The sequence below is a fragment of the Lagopus leucura genome, unplaced genomic scaffold (assembly GCF_019238085.1).
Source record: "Lagopus leucura isolate 7727_CA_CO unplaced genomic scaffold, USGS_WTPT01 Super-Scaffold_100022, whole genome shotgun sequence".
NCBI classification, from domain to species: domain Eukaryota; kingdom Metazoa; phylum Chordata; class Aves; order Galliformes; family Phasianidae; genus Lagopus; species Lagopus leucura.
Window position 1 is genome coordinate 3,421,117 of NW_024962275.1, and position 17,953 is coordinate 3,439,069.

The 17,953-nt window shown below is 51.8% G+C and overlaps 2 protein-coding genes across 3 annotated transcripts in view; one reads left to right on the plus strand and one right to left on the minus strand.

The window, feature by feature from the left end:
* Positions 1–531: 531 nt before the first annotated feature.
* On the minus strand, positions 532–11,772 carry DBH (dopamine beta-hydroxylase). Its single transcript, XM_042879052.1, has 12 exons — positions 11,392–11,772; positions 9,468–9,614; positions 8,465–8,722; positions 7,467–7,643; positions 6,927–7,029; positions 5,723–5,889; positions 4,900–5,043; positions 4,784–4,822; positions 4,333–4,392; positions 3,641–3,768; positions 3,052–3,211; positions 532–1,112 (listed from the first exon to the last, which is right to left on the minus strand). The coding sequence occupies exons 1-12, from the start codon at positions 11,770–11,772 to the stop codon at positions 987–989; spliced, it is 1,890 nt and encodes a 629-aa protein (XP_042734986.1). The 3' UTR covers positions 532–986.
* A 2,087-nt stretch (positions 11,773–13,859) lies between these two features.
* FAM163B (family with sequence similarity 163 member B) overlaps positions 13,860–17,953 on the plus strand; it is a 17,119-nt gene continuing 13,025 nt past the window's right edge. The window contains exons 1-2 of one of the 2 annotated variants that reach the window (XM_042879205.1): positions 13,860–13,942; positions 14,216–14,352. The gene's annotated coding sequence lies outside the window, so the exon portion shown is untranslated. Of the gene's footprint in view, positions 13,943–13,974; positions 14,050–14,215; positions 14,353–17,953 lie in introns of those variants that run through there. The other variant, XM_042879206.1, reaches the window with a different exon arrangement.

The window sequence follows — 17,953 nt, forward strand, 5'->3', positions numbered from 1 at the left end:
TTTGCCTCGTGCAACAAGCGCCATGGGCAAGGGTTTGAGCTCCAGAATGCTTTGGTTTTGCTGCAAACATTAACAAACGAAATCCAGGTGGATTTGTCTGTGAATAGGATGTGATAGCGATCCCTGAGGGGCCACACTCCTGTCCATTTGTCCTAATAAATGTGTGTTCACGTTGGCTACTCGGGGATGCCAGGATTAGCCGTGTGTCTGCTGAGATAATGCAGCGCTGTCTTCCCTACCAAAGCTCAGTCTTCATCCTGAAAGGATGTGTAGGGGTTGCGTGTATGGAGAGCATGTCCCAAATCAAGGGAGGCAGAGCCTGGTGTGTGCACATGGAGCCTCTGGGTTGGACAAGGCCCCCAGCTGGGATGGACATCCTGGGTCCTTTCCCTGATTCAATCAAAAAGCAATTATTTTTTTTTTTTTTCAGTTTTTCATTTCAATATTTAATGGAGTCATTCTTCCTTCCAAAAGGTTTGTCTCTTTCCCCCCAACCCCCCAGTTTCCCTCCCCCATCTCCCCCTTCCTCTCAGTCCCATCACCAAAGCATCATTTGTTCCCATCCACTGGCATCTGGTCGCATCAAGGTGAATAATCCCCAACGTGGGGGAGCACATCAGGGGGGATACAAAAAGGCTCCCCCGCTACTCCCACATCTGCATTCCATACCTCAGTTTCCCTGTGGAAAAATGTTTTCTTTCCCCCCATCCCCGGGGCCAAGCTGGGTTCGGCACAATGCGAACCTCCGCGCTATGATTCTGGGGGCGGAAAGCAGCATTACTCAGAGCCAGGATTGCTAATAATGCACTAAATATAGAGCTTTCCATCTCCAGGGTACTTTCTGAACTGGGAGAGATGAGACCTAACCCCCTCCGGAGGCAGGAGCTGGGGCAGAGAGGCAGGGAGCAATGAAATGATGCTCCCTATGGCTGTCCATGCTGCATCCCATCGCAGTGACGGCACACCAGCAGGGACTGGGATTCAGCTCAGCCCCTCCTGATGTCACCCAGATTGATGGGCATGGGGACGGCAGGACGAGGCCCTGGGCAGTGAGGTTGGGGCTCCCGCAGTGTCTTGGTGATGCTGGGAAGAGGCTGCTTCTCCCACACACCCTGCAAGAGAATTGCATGCTGTGAGACAGAGTACCCGGGGACTCTACGTTTCTACATGCTTATAAAAATGAAATGATCTTTAACATTGGAAGTGTTTTTAACCCAGAGCAGGATGTTTTCCCACGAGGCATTACTAATTATTTGTATTGCAGGCGCACCCGCGCATCCCGGGAACAGAGCAGATGTCTGTGGTGCAGCATATTGCACAAAAGCAACACAATGGGGGAACTTCCAGCCCAAAATGCATTGCCCACCGAGTCAATAGAGACAGCTCAAAGCCACGGGTCCTTCCAACCCACTGTGCTCAGAAAGGCTCCTTACGGGGGCTGCAGGGAGGTTGGAGATGAGGTGACATTTGCAATGTGCCAGTGCAGTTGTTTAAACATGGCAGCACGGATGAGACACTGCAGGCAGAGGCAGGGAAGGGCTGGCACAGCTATGGGAGCTCGTGGTGACCACAGCCAGGAGAAAATCTTCAGCATCTCTCATGTATGGGGGTGGCTTTCTCAGGGATGCTGCCTGCAAGGGGCAACCTGCTGGGTTAAGATTGCTCCTAGGGCTGAGCCTGCAGGGCAGGATCCAGTTCCTATGTGATGTGGTGGGTTGAGTAGGGGCTGGGGGTGTGGGGGCTCAGCATGGGCTGGCTTTGGCTCCTTGCTCAGACAGAACCATCGTGGCCAGGCTGAGCTGCAGCAAGCAGAAGGAGGGAGATCTGGAAACAAAGAGGTAAAGGTGAGTCATCAGCAGAAGGAGAAACGTATAATTTATGTTTTAGGATGAAATCCTTGTAGCGTGTCAAGTAAATCAGGCCAGAACTTAGAGCTTGCACCACATCAGTATGCTCTGCATAAAGTGGAGGGGAGCAGAGAACCCCTCCCCACATGACTGGAGAAGGACAGCATTGCTGCAGCATGCCAGATGGAAAACCAGCAGCTTTCTGTGACCTCAAGGTTTAGGGGAGCAGTGAGAGCTTTGGGGCTGTGTGTGCTCTGAACCACCAAGGGAGCAGCGAGGGCTGCTCAGCTCCCTGTCCCATCGCTGTGCCAGCATCACCCCGCTGCCCTCAGCCCTGCCCTGCAGGATGGCACCAGGAACTGGTGGAGAAAGGCACCGTTGGTGCTTTTAAATCTCCACTGATGTATGTCATCTCTGATGATGATGTTGTCACAACCACCATTTCTGGGCATGGTTTTTCTGTCCTCCTTGTTTTGCTGTGGATCTACTTTTGGAGATTGCACAGATGCAGCACACAACGAGCTTGATCTGCTGGGACCTGATGTGATTGGCCCAAATCCTGTAAATCCCCTCACGTTTCTCCTTGGTTCTCCATATCAACATGCTTCAACACTCCGGGTTGCTTAAAGAGGGCTGTAAATCACCTTATGCAAATGCAGATTCTCTAATTGCATCCAGCCATGCACACTGTAGTGGAAATGCCAAGTCAGGGCCTGAAGCAGTGATTGAGCACCTGGTGGGAAGGCAGGGCCAACCCAGGAGAGCTCAGGTGTATGCAATGCACTGAGTGACCAGAAGGGCTGGAGCCAGGATCCACCCCTACCCAGACCTCATTTAAGGATTGGCAGGGGGAGGTGAGGGTTTCTTGCTGTAGATTCCTGCATATCTGAGGCCTTCTGAAGGTAAGCAGCTTTTTCCCTTTATTTCTTCACTCCTGAGTGTTGCAACTGAGTAAATCCTCACTTGGTGCAGCCTGGGATCTTACTGCTCTGTTGTCATTTCTACACTTTCCATCATGTTGTACATGTATTCTTTTAATGCTGGTGCTGGGGCTCTGCAGCAGCTCCCTGCCCTACATTTCCAGGTACCAGAGCCCCAACCCATCTTATGGGCTCAGCCCAGCAGTGTTGCTGAGCTGCTTTCCCCCCAGGCCTGGATTTCTGCCATTTGCACATCAGCCTTTTGCTCTGGAAGCTCTACGTACCGGGAAGCGCACAGCCGAGGATTTGTTGCAGTGCACTGAGATGGGAGCGAAGTTGTAGAGGGATTTCAGCACATCTCTGTTGAATGCATTCCAAGGGATAGAGGAGAACTGCTCTGGGACAGAGACCTGTGGGCACGTGCAGACCTCCTCATCATTAAACCTGTGCAGGAGAGATGCCACGCTGAAATGCTGTAGAGATGTTCTGGTGAGCATCCCTCCCTGCCTTAAGCTTAACCTGGAAAGACTCCAAACTGCATATGGAAGACTTGGGGCCTGTCTGTGCGTAGGATAATCCCTACAAGGTCAGATCTCCCTGCAGGGCTGCTCAGTGTCTGCCTGGGATCACACGGTGTGCTTTACAGACCCCTTACACTGGGCCATGCAGCACAGCCCCAAACCCAGGCGGTTCCCCATTCCCGGGGGCTCACGCTGCCTCTAGCCTTAAAGCCTGGGCTTGGTGCCTGCTTTGGGGTAGAACTCCTTTCAGCCATGCCCTGTTCAACCAGCACTAAAAACCCCCATTCCCAGTTCTTCTTCCAATATTGCATAGAAGGATCCCAGCACTTTCCCTGCTTCAGTCACCCTGTACCTGTTGACGGTGTTGAAGTAGAGGTGCAGATAACCCGGATCCACGGCACTTTTGCAGAGCTCCAGTTGTGTTTGGGGGTAGTAGTGCACGTAGTTCACGCACATCTCCTCCATGATGCCAAACCCACCCTGTGGCACAGACACCAAGAAACAAAACCCCTGTCCATGCAGCAGCCGTGCCGGGATCCAGCCTGGCAATGCTGGAGCTACAGGGGATGCAGAAAGGGCAGAGGGGCTGCAGGGCACTGAGCTCAGACCTGTGTGCACTCACTGCCCTTTGTGCAAGGTCAGGCATTCAGGCCTGATTGTGTGCTTTACATTAAAATGCAGATTTTCTCTAAACCCTCTGCTATATTTAGCTTTGTGCCTGTTGATGGTACCTCTGACAGGCTCTTTTTATTTTCTTTTTGCTAGGAAAAAGAGAGAAATAACATGCCTCTCACTCAAAAAAAAAAACCAAAAAAAAAACCAAAAAAAAACACTTCTCTTTAATTACCGTTAATCCCTGGTGGAACAGTTTGTGATGGGAATTAGAGTGACACATGCTACTTCTCAATTAGCACCTTGGCATCCCAGCTACAGGCAACATAGCCTTGGCTCATTTCTTTTCCAACCCTTCCCCCCCCCCCCCCCTTCTTGTTTCTGGTTCAGCCCAGTTTGCACTGATTTCAACTCCTCCAATGCTGCACTCACCACGGTCACTTTGCTCCTGCCCTCTGTGTTGTAGGTACAGGTGGTGATGAGTTCGTCACCCTGTGAGGTTTCAACAGACATGAGGGGGTGGGGAAATACAAAGCTTCCCCCCTCCCCAGACAACAAATACTGGCATGAGTGAATCCGTAATGCACCAGACCTCTGTGCTCTTTGGTGGTTCAGCCCCAATGCCCCCCAAGCACTTGCTACAATTGCACCTCCCTGGAAGATGCCCTTCAGCCATACCCCAAGAAACATTTCCCCCTTTCCTTAATTCCTCAGAATTTCTGCCCTTAACAGTGCACCTGGGCAACAGTTTGCACAGCCAGATTTGCACCCAACTTGGCTGCTTGTCCACCTGCAGCAGCCCAAGCACAGCACCATGGAGGGAGGAGCAGGGCACCCGTGGGCAGCAGTGATGGAGCAGCAGAGAGAAGATGGAGTCACTCACCGGAAAGACTGCGACCAACTCCTTCAGCATGCGGATCTCCTGAGTGGGAGGAGGAGAAATGTGTCAGAATTGCACCCACGGGTGGCACCAACCCAACGCAGGGAGCAGGGCTGTACCTGGAAGTGTGGGCTGTAGTGCCCATCAGCATTCACCACCTGCTGCTCTCTGCCATCCCGTGACAGCACAGTCACCACTTTCCTCCCTGCCAGGTGAGTGTGGAGCTGGGAGGCGAAGATGCGGATCCCATCTTCAGGCAGTGCCTGGGGAAGGATGGCTCCAGTTCCGCGACTGACCCCACATCCATCCCATGCATTCCTACGTTGTGTGCTTGGGTTGGGTGCTGCCTGTGCTGAGATTTAGGGTTTTGGGACCCTACTAGTGAGCTCTTTGCAGAGGGGTGGGTGTTCAGCCTGCTGTTATATGCAACTAATGTGCAGCCATGCCTGAAGTCAGCAGGAGCCTGTGAGCTGCTTGCTTCCTTGCCCTTGTTAGTGGTTGCACCAATTACCTGTTTTGGGTAGGTCCTACAAACATAACCACTAAAACCTGCCTGAGAGAAAGGGTGAGCAGTTTGAAAACGTACTTGAGTGAGCTCTTGAGGAGCTCCAGAAAGCAGGGGCAATGTCAGGAGATTTGGAACTAGATGATCTTTAATATTCCTTCCAACACAAGCTGTTCTTTAGTTCCAACCTAAGCCATTCTATAACTCTGTGATCCCTGCATTCCCATAGAGCAAAGCACCCAGCATAGCACAGCACAGCAGTATGACCTCCTAGATGAGAACAGCACTCGAGGGAGATGGAGCAGGTGGTTCCAGAGGAGAGCTGCCTTCCTGGGGAATTCAGTGCATCCCAACCAGCTGCTCACTGTGGATCACATGCAGGGGGCTTTCTTCCAGCACAACTCTATGGGAAAGGGCTCGGGGTGCGGGGCATTCACCTGCAGGGTGCATTTGTCAGTGCAGTATCCTGTGAGGATGAAGGTGGTCTCCCCCGGGGGCACAGCCATCACTGGTGTGTAGACCAAGCCCAGCTCCATGATGCCAGCATCGTGGGGACGCAGGTTGGCTGTGTAGTACAGGCGGATCCCTGAGGAATCGCGGCGCCCTGGCAGGAGAGAGGACAGAGCATCAGGTACAGCATGGGCTCAGGACTGAGAAATGGTGCTCTGCTTGGCACAGGTGAAAGGAGAGGTGCTCGAGCTTCTTGCTCACAGCTTTCTCCATGCGTTCAAGGCTTGGTCGCCAATTGCTCCCAACAGAGAGGTAAGCAGTCCCTGTAGAGAGCACAGAGCAGAAGGACAGATCTCAGGGTAATTTGGAGGCACTTATAGACGTGGGGATGGTAGTGATGGGTCAGCAGTTGGACTTGATGATCTCAGTGGACTTTTCCAACCTTAATGATTCTATGATTAATTGACTGTCTCAAAAACATAGATCTTGTTTGTTTTACTGGCATCTCCAAAAAAAAAAAAAAAACAGACCATGTTCTTACTAGGAACGTGGCAGGAGGGAAAATGCAAATTCCTCCTTGAGATGTGGGGCTGGGTGTGAGCCTCCAGTCTCTGGGTTGGAGCCCATCATGGCATGAGGATAACAAGGGAGACCCTACTGGTTAACACAGCAAAGATGATAAGTTATGAAAGACGTGAGCTCCATATTTATAGATGTGTTTCTTCTCAAGTTGCTGAAGGTGCTATGGTTGATCTACAGTACATATGCTCTGGTGTCCTAAAAATACACTTGGGTAGTCAAGAAGTTACATGATTTTATGTAAATGAAGAAACTGGGTTGTTTGCAATCCTTTTTATTTTTTATTTTTTTTTTAATGTGTCTCCTGACAACGTTATCGAAGCAGGAATGCCACTAAAACAACATCCAAATTCCCCCATCCCTAGCCAGGCTGGTGCTGTCTCCCTGTTGACTTTGGTATCACTGTTGGCTCTGAGCTCAGATCCCCCATCACCAACCTGCACAGAAGTTGGGGGGCATCCCATAGCAGCCCCCCTAAATAAAAGTGTTGAGCATCTTCTCTGCCCGCATGCTTGAGGGTGGATCTAGGCTCTGGTGTCTGTTCCCTGACAATCCCTGGCACTAACCCAGCTCTCCCATGTCTCGCTGGGTATCACCGTGCCCCCCACTCACCTTTGAATAACAGCGGATTGTGGTAGTGAACCTCAAGGCGCAAATATCTGGAGGAGCCTGGACCACCAAAGGCAAGCCCTGCTTCTTTGGGGTAGTAGAAAGCCTGGAAACAGAGGGGGGGGACATTAAGGGAGTGATGGGGTGGTTTTTATGGCAAACAAGATGAAATGACCAAGGAGAGGAGTGTATGGGCGTAATTCTGAGCCCTGCTGAGAGCGGGGGACATCACTTGTGCCCTCTGTTGTGCTTGGTGTTGAGCTGCTCTTGCAACTAAAGACTTCTTGCCTTGAACATGTGATGGCATAATCACTGAGGAGAGGGGAATCATACTGATTTGAGGAGCTGAGGAGGTGGGCTGAGGTGAGGAGGAAATGCAAACGTATCCTGGAGGAGAATAGAGTGCTAAGCTGAACCCAAATCCCAATTGGGGTTGGGGCAGCCCATGCAGGGATGCTCGTTCCCGTGAGAATGGGCCTGAAACAGTTGGGAGATGGCAGGAAAGGTCCCCAGGAGTGATGATGGATCCCAACTTGCACCCACCTGAGCTCCCATGGCCCATGCTGCAAGCACATGCCTGCAGTAGTTGAGCCGCTCTGGCTTCATCTTGGAGTCACACAGATCGTTGTAATGGGGGATGCTGTCAAATTCGGCTGCGCACTGGAAGATTTCCATGTGGTGGACCAGGGCTTCGTTGCCTGCTGTGATCACTGGCTCATACTGCAAAATGGCATCCGAGGAGAAGGGAAGCACATTAGGATCATTTCTGAGAACCCATCCCTGGTCCTGGTTGCTCGTGCATGCTCCACACAGAGCCCACCATGGGTATGTACTATCGAGTATTACCATGCCATGGGATGCTCATGCTCTGGGCGTGAGGGACCAAAGACCAAGAGCTCTTGGCTGGCTGTAGGACCAGTCCATCAGAGCTCCTGGAGAAACATCTTGTACCTTCCCTGCAGGAGGTTGCACTGGATGAATAACAGTTTGCTCTGCTCTGTGCTGACCAAGTCCTTTGCCAGTTTTGCTAGGCTGAGAGGGCTTCGGTTTTCCACAAAGAGGGTCCTGGCCCTACTGCCTGCAGCTTCAGGGTTCCATTCCTGGCCAGCAGCTGCTCTGGGCGCAAAGAGGTGGATTTGGGGTAGAAGGGCTGCTGAATGGCTCTGGCCAAAATCGCCAGCTGCAAAACTGATCTGCAGCAGCGGGAAGGTATCAGGAGTTACGCACTTTTTACTTACACACAGAAGATGATTCATTTCACACCATCTGTTGGAGAGAAAATCCTCCTTCTAAGCTTTCCATTGCAGAGCCATCCTTCCCCTATAAATCCCTGTGCTCTCACTGCAGCTCGCGTCAGGCTTCCCTTCTGCTTGCTGGGTGCTCACCCCCCTCCTCACCACCCCCCAGAGTATACCTATGCCCAATTCTTTTGCTGTAAGGAATACGTTTGGGTCCGAAATTCTCCCAGTGGAAAGTCAGGGAAGAAGTGGGCTTTGCAGAGTACCTTAAAGGTATGTGAACGCAACTGCTCTGCCCCTTACCATGATAATATGGTGTTTGGCGAAGCTGTCCGGCAGCTCTGCAATGTAACACCAGTAGGTCGTCTCCTGGCTGGGAATAACAATATTGGGGGTCGTTATCTCCATGGTCTTCACATTGTCGGGCAGCTCAGGGATGGTGATGTTGGGCTTCAGCAGCTGCACTCTCTGCAGCCCTCTGTACATGGTAGAGATGTTGATGGCACGGAGAGAATGGACGGGGTTCTCCAGGATCCCATAGATAAGGTGCACGGTGCCATCCTGAAGCAAGAGCAAAGTTAGGTAATTTTGCACGCAGAGTGGTACTTATGTGATGCTGGAGGCATGAGTCCTTGGGTGAGCCAGGGGCAGCAGAAATGGAACACCTCCCCCAGGGCCTCCCTTTGTCCCAGCTCCTTCTAATGAGCTACACTGCCCAAAGTAATTGTGGATGCTCCATCCTTGGAGACATCCAAGGCCAGATTGGCTGGAGGGTAAGCCTGTCCACAGCAAGGGATTGGATATGGATGTGGATAACATTTAAGATCTCTTCCAATCCAAGCTGTTCTATGATCTATGAGCGAACAGTGAGGGGCCCTGCTAAAAGTGTTGTGGGCTGAGGAAGTGCTGCTGGACCTAGGGTCTGTTTGCTGCATCTTTGCTCAGCTCCTACTGCAGCCTCCTATTTGCCTCCCGCTGAGCAGCATCTCAGTGTAACGCTTGGCTGCAGACTGCAAACCCAAGTGATGCAGGAAGGGATTTATATAGACCTAACACATGCTCAGCAGGAGCGGGTGATGCAAACAAGCTAAAATCTACACGTTATAGAGGTTTATAAGTGGTTGTAAACAGACTGTGCCAAACGTTGCTCATGACATCTGTAGCATGCTTCCTTTCTGCTCTAAGCAGCACAAACACCTGATGCTGCCCCACGAAACATAACAGTGGTGAGGTCGGAGGTTGGTGCTCTGCTTGATGCTATGGGGGTTGAGATGGGGCCAAGTGTGCTGCAGCAGGGAGAGGGTACCTCTATAAGGTAGTCCTTGGGGTCACAGGTGCTGAATGCTCTTCTGAAGAGAAGGTAGAGTCCCTCGGGGGCCTTCTGAGCCCCGAGCAGCTGGTAGTCCTGCTGGGAGTCCATGTGCAGCTGCCCATGGGCATCACTCCAGGCATCCTGTGGGGGGAGAGCACCCAGTAAGAGGGGAGGCAGCAGGTCTTATGTGGCCCTAGGGCTCAGGGTGGGGACCTCCAGTGGTGTGCAGGTCATAAGGTCCCTCAGTGGGTCAGCCCTCTTTGGATCATCTCCTTTGAATCATCCCTCTCTGGATCACCCTCCTTTGGCTCGCTCCTCTTTAACCTGGTTAATGGTGGTGACAAAGCCACACCGAGAAGCAAAGCACTATGGTGCTCGTATGCTGAAAGATTGAGGGTTGAAAGTACAAATCCTTCTGTAATTTGGATTTGAGCAGCGTTATTATTTCGATCTTTTGCGTCTCCTGTTGATGGCTTTTGTTTGCCAAGAAAAGGCCTCCAAGAAGTACCTCGCTGCAGCACTGTGAGTGGCACTGCTTCTCTTATCTTGGGGGAAGAAACAGAAGAAAGAGAATAAAGCATCTTGGCACCATTTCAGCCAAAAGTATAGAGTGGTATTTTGAGAACATATTGTCCTTAGAGGGGGAGAGTAAAATCAGCTCCATGAAGCTAGCTTGACATTTGTTTTCATAGGAGCGTATTGTGCAAATTAATCTTGTAGTACATGGGGGGGCAGAGCAAATTTGGATCTTTTAACAGCTGACATCCAGCAGAAAAGCTGCTGGGAGGGAGAACACCGGGTCTGGAGAGGTTATAGAAACCTCCTGGCAGGATGCTGTGTGGCACCAAGTGAAAGCCCAAATGCTGCATGGTGCTCATTCAGCGAGATTAGGAATTATTCTTTATGGTTTTTTAACACAGTGCTGTGAAATGCTGTAGCACTCAGGTCATCCCACATCCTGAATGGTGGGTAATTAGCAAGAAAACAGTGCAGATAATCAGCCCTCCCTTTTATCCTTCCATTGCGCTGCAGATCACATCGCAGCTGATTGCAAAAGAATATGTTTTATGGCTAATTTCAAGCAAGCAGAGAGGTAAAATTTAACGTACTGGAAAGCCTCACATGGGGGAAAAAATATGAATTGCATTCTGCAGCAAAGCACAACTGCAACGTGACCGGGGTGGTTTGGGGATAGGGAGAACATAGGGTTAGTTACTGTAGCAGAAAGACCAACCACCCAAGAGCCTACGATGGGCAGCGTAGGAAAGGGCAGCGATCTGCAGCAGCAGAAACAAAGAGCAAAATTAGAAATGAGTTGTCTCCCTCCTATTCTGCTCCCTTCAGGATTTACGAGCTGCCCAAATACTTCTGCATGTTTAATTTCTGATAACGCCGCGCTGCTGGCAGTCAGCCGTCAGGTTGTGTTTTCCTGCGTCCTGTTGATCTTTGCTGTAGCTGCAGACGTGAGCTGCAGCCGGCTTATTGGCGCTGGCAGGAGCAGGCTTTCTGCTCGATAACTTTTGCACTTTCTCAAAGTCAGTAATGGGAGCTGCAGGTTAATTTTTAATGTTGCTGGCAGCAGCGTGCAATGAACCGAGCTGTGGGTGCCTCCTGCATGTGTGTGTGTGGCAGAGCTGCTCGGTGCAACCACCTGTTGGAGCTCCTGCGGATGCAGCAGACACCCAGAGCTTGGCTCTGTTAGCCATGCTGATGTGCTGTTGTATTTATCCCTTCCTCTTTGCATTTTCAGATCCTATACCAAGCTCATAGCATCAATGTCTGGATCAGAAACCCTGCAGCCCCTTTGAACCATCTTGACCTTGTCCCATGCCCCGTGCCCAATCCTCCAAACTCATGGTGGTCAGATTCACCCATCAGGTAACAACCCCAAACACAGTCACAAAAACACACAACTCACCCCAAAATATGAACTGTGACCATCATTCCAGAGCACGGCCAGGTCTGCGTTCTCAAACTCACCCCGGTCCGACATCCCAAAGAGGAGCCCAAACTTGAGCTTCCTGATGAGGATCTGGAAATATACGGCTTGCTCAGGGTAGCTGACGTTCCATGAGAGCTCCAGCAGCCCCTGGGGATCGAGGGGCACCTTGTAGGGGAAATAAGTGCCACGGGGAACCAAGCCCTGCAAGGCCACCACCAGGATGACCAGGAACACAGCCACCATGGTGAAGTACATGGACGCCAGCTCCCGCAGCCTGAAGCTGGGGCAGGGACACGGCGTGCTGCCATGGGTCTGCATGCTGGGCAGGATGGCACCCACCCTCCTGGCTTTTGCCATTTATGTGCTGGCCCTCCTGGGTGAGCTGGGTAAGTGCTGTCCTTTAATTGCATTTGGTTGTGGGGAAATTGGATTGTGATATTGACCCCCCCAATAGACTCCCGCCCCCCACCTCCTGGCCAAACACTTGTCATTCTCTGCCTCCCTCTAATTGGCCCTAATTGCACATGGACATTATCAATAGCAATTGAACTCGACTGGGCTGATGTTATTCGCTCCTAAATCATCCTTAGTGGCTGAGAAGTGCTGCTCACTTGCAGGCTGCTCCCTGCAGGAACACGTTCTGCTTCCACCCCAGCGTGGCTCTGTCTTTGTTGCTTCTTTGCTTAAAGATACTTTTTGTGCCCCATTTCTTGCTTCTCCTTAGTTTATTAATTTTTCCACATGAACCCCCTCAAGCTCTCAGATCCACACACACACTGCCTTGATTTGGACTCAGAGCTTGTGGCCCTGTTCTGTTGAGGCTGGCTCCTAAAACCAGCGATGCTCTCAGTGCTGCTCAGGATCCCCTCCATCCCCTCACAGCTCAGGTTTCACTCATGCTCCTTGCAGCAAAGTCAATTGGGCAGCTCTGCATTTCCAAGCTACGAGGGGAAACAGGTCAAGCTCAGTCCCCAGGTGTTTTAATGAATCATCAGTGTGTGCCTATCGGCCACACTTGGTGATGTTTTACACAACTGTGACACAGGAGGAGAGGAGCAGCCAGGGGGCTGCATCCCCCCAGGGGCACAGCTCAACTCAGCTCAGCTGCACGCTACAGTTGGAAGCAGCATCCCCACTGTGCTCGAAGCTCCTGGACTCAGTCCTGGACGTGCTGTGCTCTGAGATCCTCAGCAGAAAGCATCAGATGGATGCTCCTCTTGTGCCAGCCCTGGCTCCTCGGGTGGATGTCTGGCTGCGAGAACAGATCGGTGCCTTGCCCCATTTCTAACCTCCAAGCACAGCCTCATTGGCTTCATCTCCCATCTTGGCTTTGTTTCCTAATTCTAAGGGGAAAGAAGCTGAGCTGTCAGCACGGCAGGAAGAAAAATGATCCTCGGCGCGGGGTGGGATGGGGTCTTTAGCTAACAAGTTCTATTGGAGATGAAACTCCAGGCTGCTGGCAAGTGGAGCGCCTGAGCCTTCCTGTACAGAAGGAATTTGCAGTGGAACAGGCAGGCAGGTCAGCTTGAAAACAGCTGAACTTTGGAGATAAGCAGTGAGAATTTACTTAAGGAGAACGAAAAATATGTGTATATAATACGTATATATCTCTCCCTTCTTTAGTTTCTCCCAGGTTGCTGCCCGTAAATCCAGACAGAGAGCAAGGATTCAGTCTTCTGTGTCTTGCTCTGGGGGATATTTTAAGACTCAGGCTAGAGGTAGCAATGCCAGTTTGCTGAGTCCGGCACCCAGACTGCTTGGGGCAATCTCAGAGCAACTCCCACATGTCAGTCGGTGAGAGGGACACTGGAGGGCTGCATGTTCAGCCCCTGTCCTCAAAGCAGAGCACAGAGAGAGCAGCTTTCCTCCAGTGCTGAGCTCTTGCTGGAACTCACATAGCACTGTTGCATTGATACTAGCATGGCAGTATCCTGTATCCTCCACAGAGCTCCTCTATTCTTCTCCATCCACCCCAGCAAGAAGAACTAAGAGAGCAATACTGCACAGAGGATACCTGCATAGTGCCTTGAGCCCCTGGAGGAGGGTTCTTTTTAATGGACAGTCCCTTAGACACCAGCTCGGCCATGCTAGGTGCTGTCTGAACCCAGCAGCAGCTCTGCTTACAGGTAAGCAGGCTTAAGCACAACTGATGCGCTGAATTAAGGATTGAAGCAGGCAGCACCCCTCCGAGCTATAATCCATTGCCTTGCTAACACGGATGTAAATTCGATTAGGGTGAGGGAGGGCACAGAGGGACGGCTGCTGTCTGCTCCTGCTGTGCTGGGCTGCAGCACGCACACAGCATCCCGTGCCCCGGGGCTCTGTCCATGGCCAGATCCTGCCCTGTGCCATTGCCCTGATCAGATTTCCTGGGTGTTGATGAGGTTAAGCAGCCTCTGACTCAGGCTGGCTCCAATGGGGTGGCAGAGAGGTCTGGCATATAGGAGAGATGCTCACAGGGGTGAGGAGGGTCCCACGGATTTCTGCTTGATTCCCCTCTCTGGACAGACCCACCTCTTGCCCTTGGGTTTGTGTCATACCATTGCCAGAGACAGTCGTTATTTAACTCAACAGCTAACGTGGGTGCTGGCCGAGGCAGGATGCTCAGAGGAGCCCATAACCCATCAGCAGTGGGTGGGAAAAGGCATTTCCTCCTCCTGGTGCCTGTCTGTGTCCTACAGCATGAGGGCTGCAAATGAGAGCATCACCTTTGCAGAGCCTCTGCTCTTCCCAGCTTTTCCTGCCTTCCCCTAAGGTGTTTCCCTTTTTTAATCTATTTTTAATTTTTTATTTTCCTCAGGACCAAATGTACTCCCTCTTGCACCACTGGAGGAATCTCCCCAGACTGGAGGCAGAAATGAACCTCAGCTTCGTGGCTCCCATTGGAGGATCCTGAGCAGCTTGGGTGAACACCTGCAGCCCTTTGCAGCATGAAAGGTGAGGAGGATGAGTTGCAACGAGCACCGCGGCACGGCGATGGGGTGATGTGGGAGCAGGGACAGGCCACAGCTAACAAAAAAGAGCAGCATTTCCCCTTGGGATGTGGGTGGGCAGCCAGGTCCCTGCACCAGAGAGACATTCCATCCCTGCTGCTCCCCACAAACTGCCACAGCTGAGCCACCTAATGAAATCCTACTTGCCTGTGCATGCTATATTAGGGTTACCATGGATATGGTGCCACAGACACTGGGCTGTGGCTTTGTTATATAAACAGGAGAGATTGCCACAAATACCCAAAATATCTGAGAAGGACAGGAAGAGACAAAAGCATTCGCTGGGTTTGTTTATACAGGGCTGTGCGATGCAGTGGATGGTGCCAGTGGGAGGTGGGAGAGATTTGAGCTGGATCTGAGAACTGGAGCATAACCAAACTGACATCATGGTGGTCCCAGGCTCCGTAGCTCTTGGAGGTTCCCTCATGTGCTCCCCTCAGACCATGGTGTGAATTGTGCCTTTCTCCAGGCTCAAGCACGTCTGAGCTGAGTGCCATGCAGCCCTATTGCTGCCTTATGGGATGGGATTCTGCTGCCTGCAGAGGGAGGGGAATGGGGCCGGTGATGCTGGAGACCTGCACTCAGCTGCTGGAGCTCTCCTCATCCAGCAAGGCTGAGCCATGCCAGGTACAGCAAGTCCCTTTGTGCAGTTGGAGAAATTGTGTAATTCAGAGCAAAAACGGCTCTAGAAATGGAGGTGGAATGTAAGGGAGATAGAGACATCACAGTGGCTAAAATTGTATTGCACTCCCACTCCCCTGCCAATAAAAGTACCATAAATAAAGTGGCTTTGCAATACCCTTCTCCACGCATTGTAACACAGATTCATGTGTCCCTGCAAAAGATGCTCCAGGCAGGATCAGATGAGTTTCCATTTGCCATCCTTGGCCCTCTCCTGTGGTCACCTCATAGCCTTCCAGCTCCCTTCCCTGAAGCCCCAAAGCCCTTCTGCATGGCTCTGCTCCCTGCTGCCAGCTCTCCTCACAGCTTTTCCCATAGCCATTGATATCTGTAACAGGAGAGTTAGCAGAAGGTATAATAAAGGGTAGATTAGTGGATAAGTATTAAATACATGAATAATTCAAATTAGGGGCTCCACTACAGATTTGTCCTACATGACTTTAGCTGTATCCAGCTTTGGTTCTGCTTGGTGGCCACGTAATCCAAGGGTCAAATGGAGCCACGTTTGGAAGGAAGTTGTCACTCATGTGACAGGCTTGAGCTTGCTCCTCCCTGATGGCAGCACATTGTGAGCAGTACCTTGGGGAAGGAGGAGGGGAAAAATGCCTTGTTCAGATGCTGAATGATGCAGATCATGTGATATTCCTGGGCAGTTTGATCCGAAACCCTGAGGCAGGTATGAGGATGCAGTGTGGATGCAGGAGGGCACTTACGCTGTGCATACACCAATGGAGGCATTGGGGGGAAGCAGCTGCTTACAACGTGTGCACCTTACTTAAAGCCTACAAATGGTTTGGCTCCTGGCTGCTGCTGCTCTGTTTATCCCACAGCCTTGGCAGGCACAGGACCCCTTCCAAACGGCAAGGAGAGCCAATGCAAGTTGTCACTGGCCTGTGGCCAGCTCTCGAGGCTTGCGACTGGCTCCCATGCTGCAGCTCCTCATTAGCACTTCCCTTCTGCAAAAATGTCTGTTGCAAAGTCTGCGGGATTCCAGCTCTTTGCACCCTGTTCTCGTTCAGCCCCTGGCACGGTGAGGCTGTGCTCACAGCAGGCTGCAGAAATATGCCATGAAAACCTTTCTCTCCTTTGCAGGTTCGATAGCTGATCTTTGCAGGGCTGCTTTTAGAGAAACGGATCTGGTGTTCGAGTTCCACAAAATAGGATCTATACTTGCTGAAGGCAGCTCAAGTATTCGCTAAGTCCTTGCTGTAACATTGCTTTTCCTTGCTGCTGTCCTGGGTTCAGATCAGTGAAGAATCGCTTTGACATATTCATTATAAAAGCACTTGGGAAGAAAGGAGGCTGTTTATTTCCATGCTGAGATACGAGCACAGAAACTGAAATGAATGGTCCAAAAACGAGCCTCTATCTTTCACGTTTCCAAACAAAGATGCAGTGATAAATTGCTAGACAATGATGTTTGACCCATAAAAGTAATAAAAAGCTAAAATTGTGTTTTCTTGGCATAGCTTTCCAATATATACTGCGCAAAGTCCAAGCAACCTTGAAGCAGAGCTGAAAAGGAACCATGGTATGGACTGCTCAATGCTAACCAGCGAGGTCTGTGATAATTAAACAGTGATGGTCTGAAGTGGACCTTCCAAAGCTGAACTATTTGTTGTCCCCTTGCTTTCATTTCTCACCGTCAGACTTGTGCTCAGATCCCTGCTCAGGAGTTTGAACTGCATGCGAAGTGTGCTGAAATTACTGGCGGTAATTAGCTTATTTAGGGAGCAATTAATTAAATACAACTGTTTCCCTCTCTATAGATTAAAAGAGTGCTATAAGCGACAGCATCTTAAAAAGAGCAGGTGTGCTGTGAGAGGACCAGAGACTGATTGTTCCATCAGCTGAGAAGGACAGGACAAGTAGCAGAGGGCCAAAAGGAAACACGAAGTTCAGTGTTAGGGACAGCAGCAACAACAGCCCCCAGGGGAGCCCACCTGCCTGAGGACTGGCTCCAAGCAACAGCTTTTCTCTGTTACCAAATGCTTTTGTTTTCGGCTTGGGACACAAGAACCTTTTCCCTCTCCACTCTTTGATGGCCACTCGGATGAGGATGTAATTCTGTGCCACCTCTGCTCGTGCAGAGAGCGGTGTGCTCAGAGCTATAGCGCCGGGGGGAGGGGAGGGGGTCTGAGGATGGGGCTCCCCGAGTCGCTGGGGTGGTTCTGGGAAGGGAAACGGGAGGGAGCGGCTCTTACCAAAACCTCAGCGTTAACTCCTGGTGAATGGCGCGTGGGACAAAGCCGTGTAACGTGTGAGAAGCCACGGGATGCTTGTGGGGCTAAGTGGGGAGCACGGGGAGGGCAGAGGGATTGATCCTGATGCTTTTCCCTTGCTGGGTATAGAGGGGTTAGGATGTGCCAGCACTGGGATGGAGGATCCGTGCGGGACCACCGCGCTCTGTGCGGAGACATCAAGCTCTGCAGAGGGGTTCCCGTCTCTATGCACCGAGGGCTTCCATCCCTCTGTATCCAACCCCCCTCCCCCCGCAGCGAGGTGAGGAGGAGAAGGTAGAGGAGGACCCGGCGGCGGCGGCGGCGTGCGGTGAAAGAAGGGGGCACCGCGTTCACGCGTCTCTACCCGTGCAGCCCCGGTGCGGGGCTTTGGGAAAGAAGGGGGGGAAGCGGGGAAGGAGGAGGGGGGGGGCCGCGCTGCTCCGCACCGCCCTCATTGGCGGCCCCGTTGGCGCCGGGGCGCGGGGCGGGGAGGGAGCGGCTCCCCCGCACCGCCGCGGCTGCTGCCGGCACCGGCCATGTGCCGAGAGGATCCCCGCTGCCGGCTCTCCCGCTCGGTTCCCTGAGCTGGCATCGGCCTTCCGTCTTGTTTATCATTCACTTTATTTATATCCCCCCCCCCCC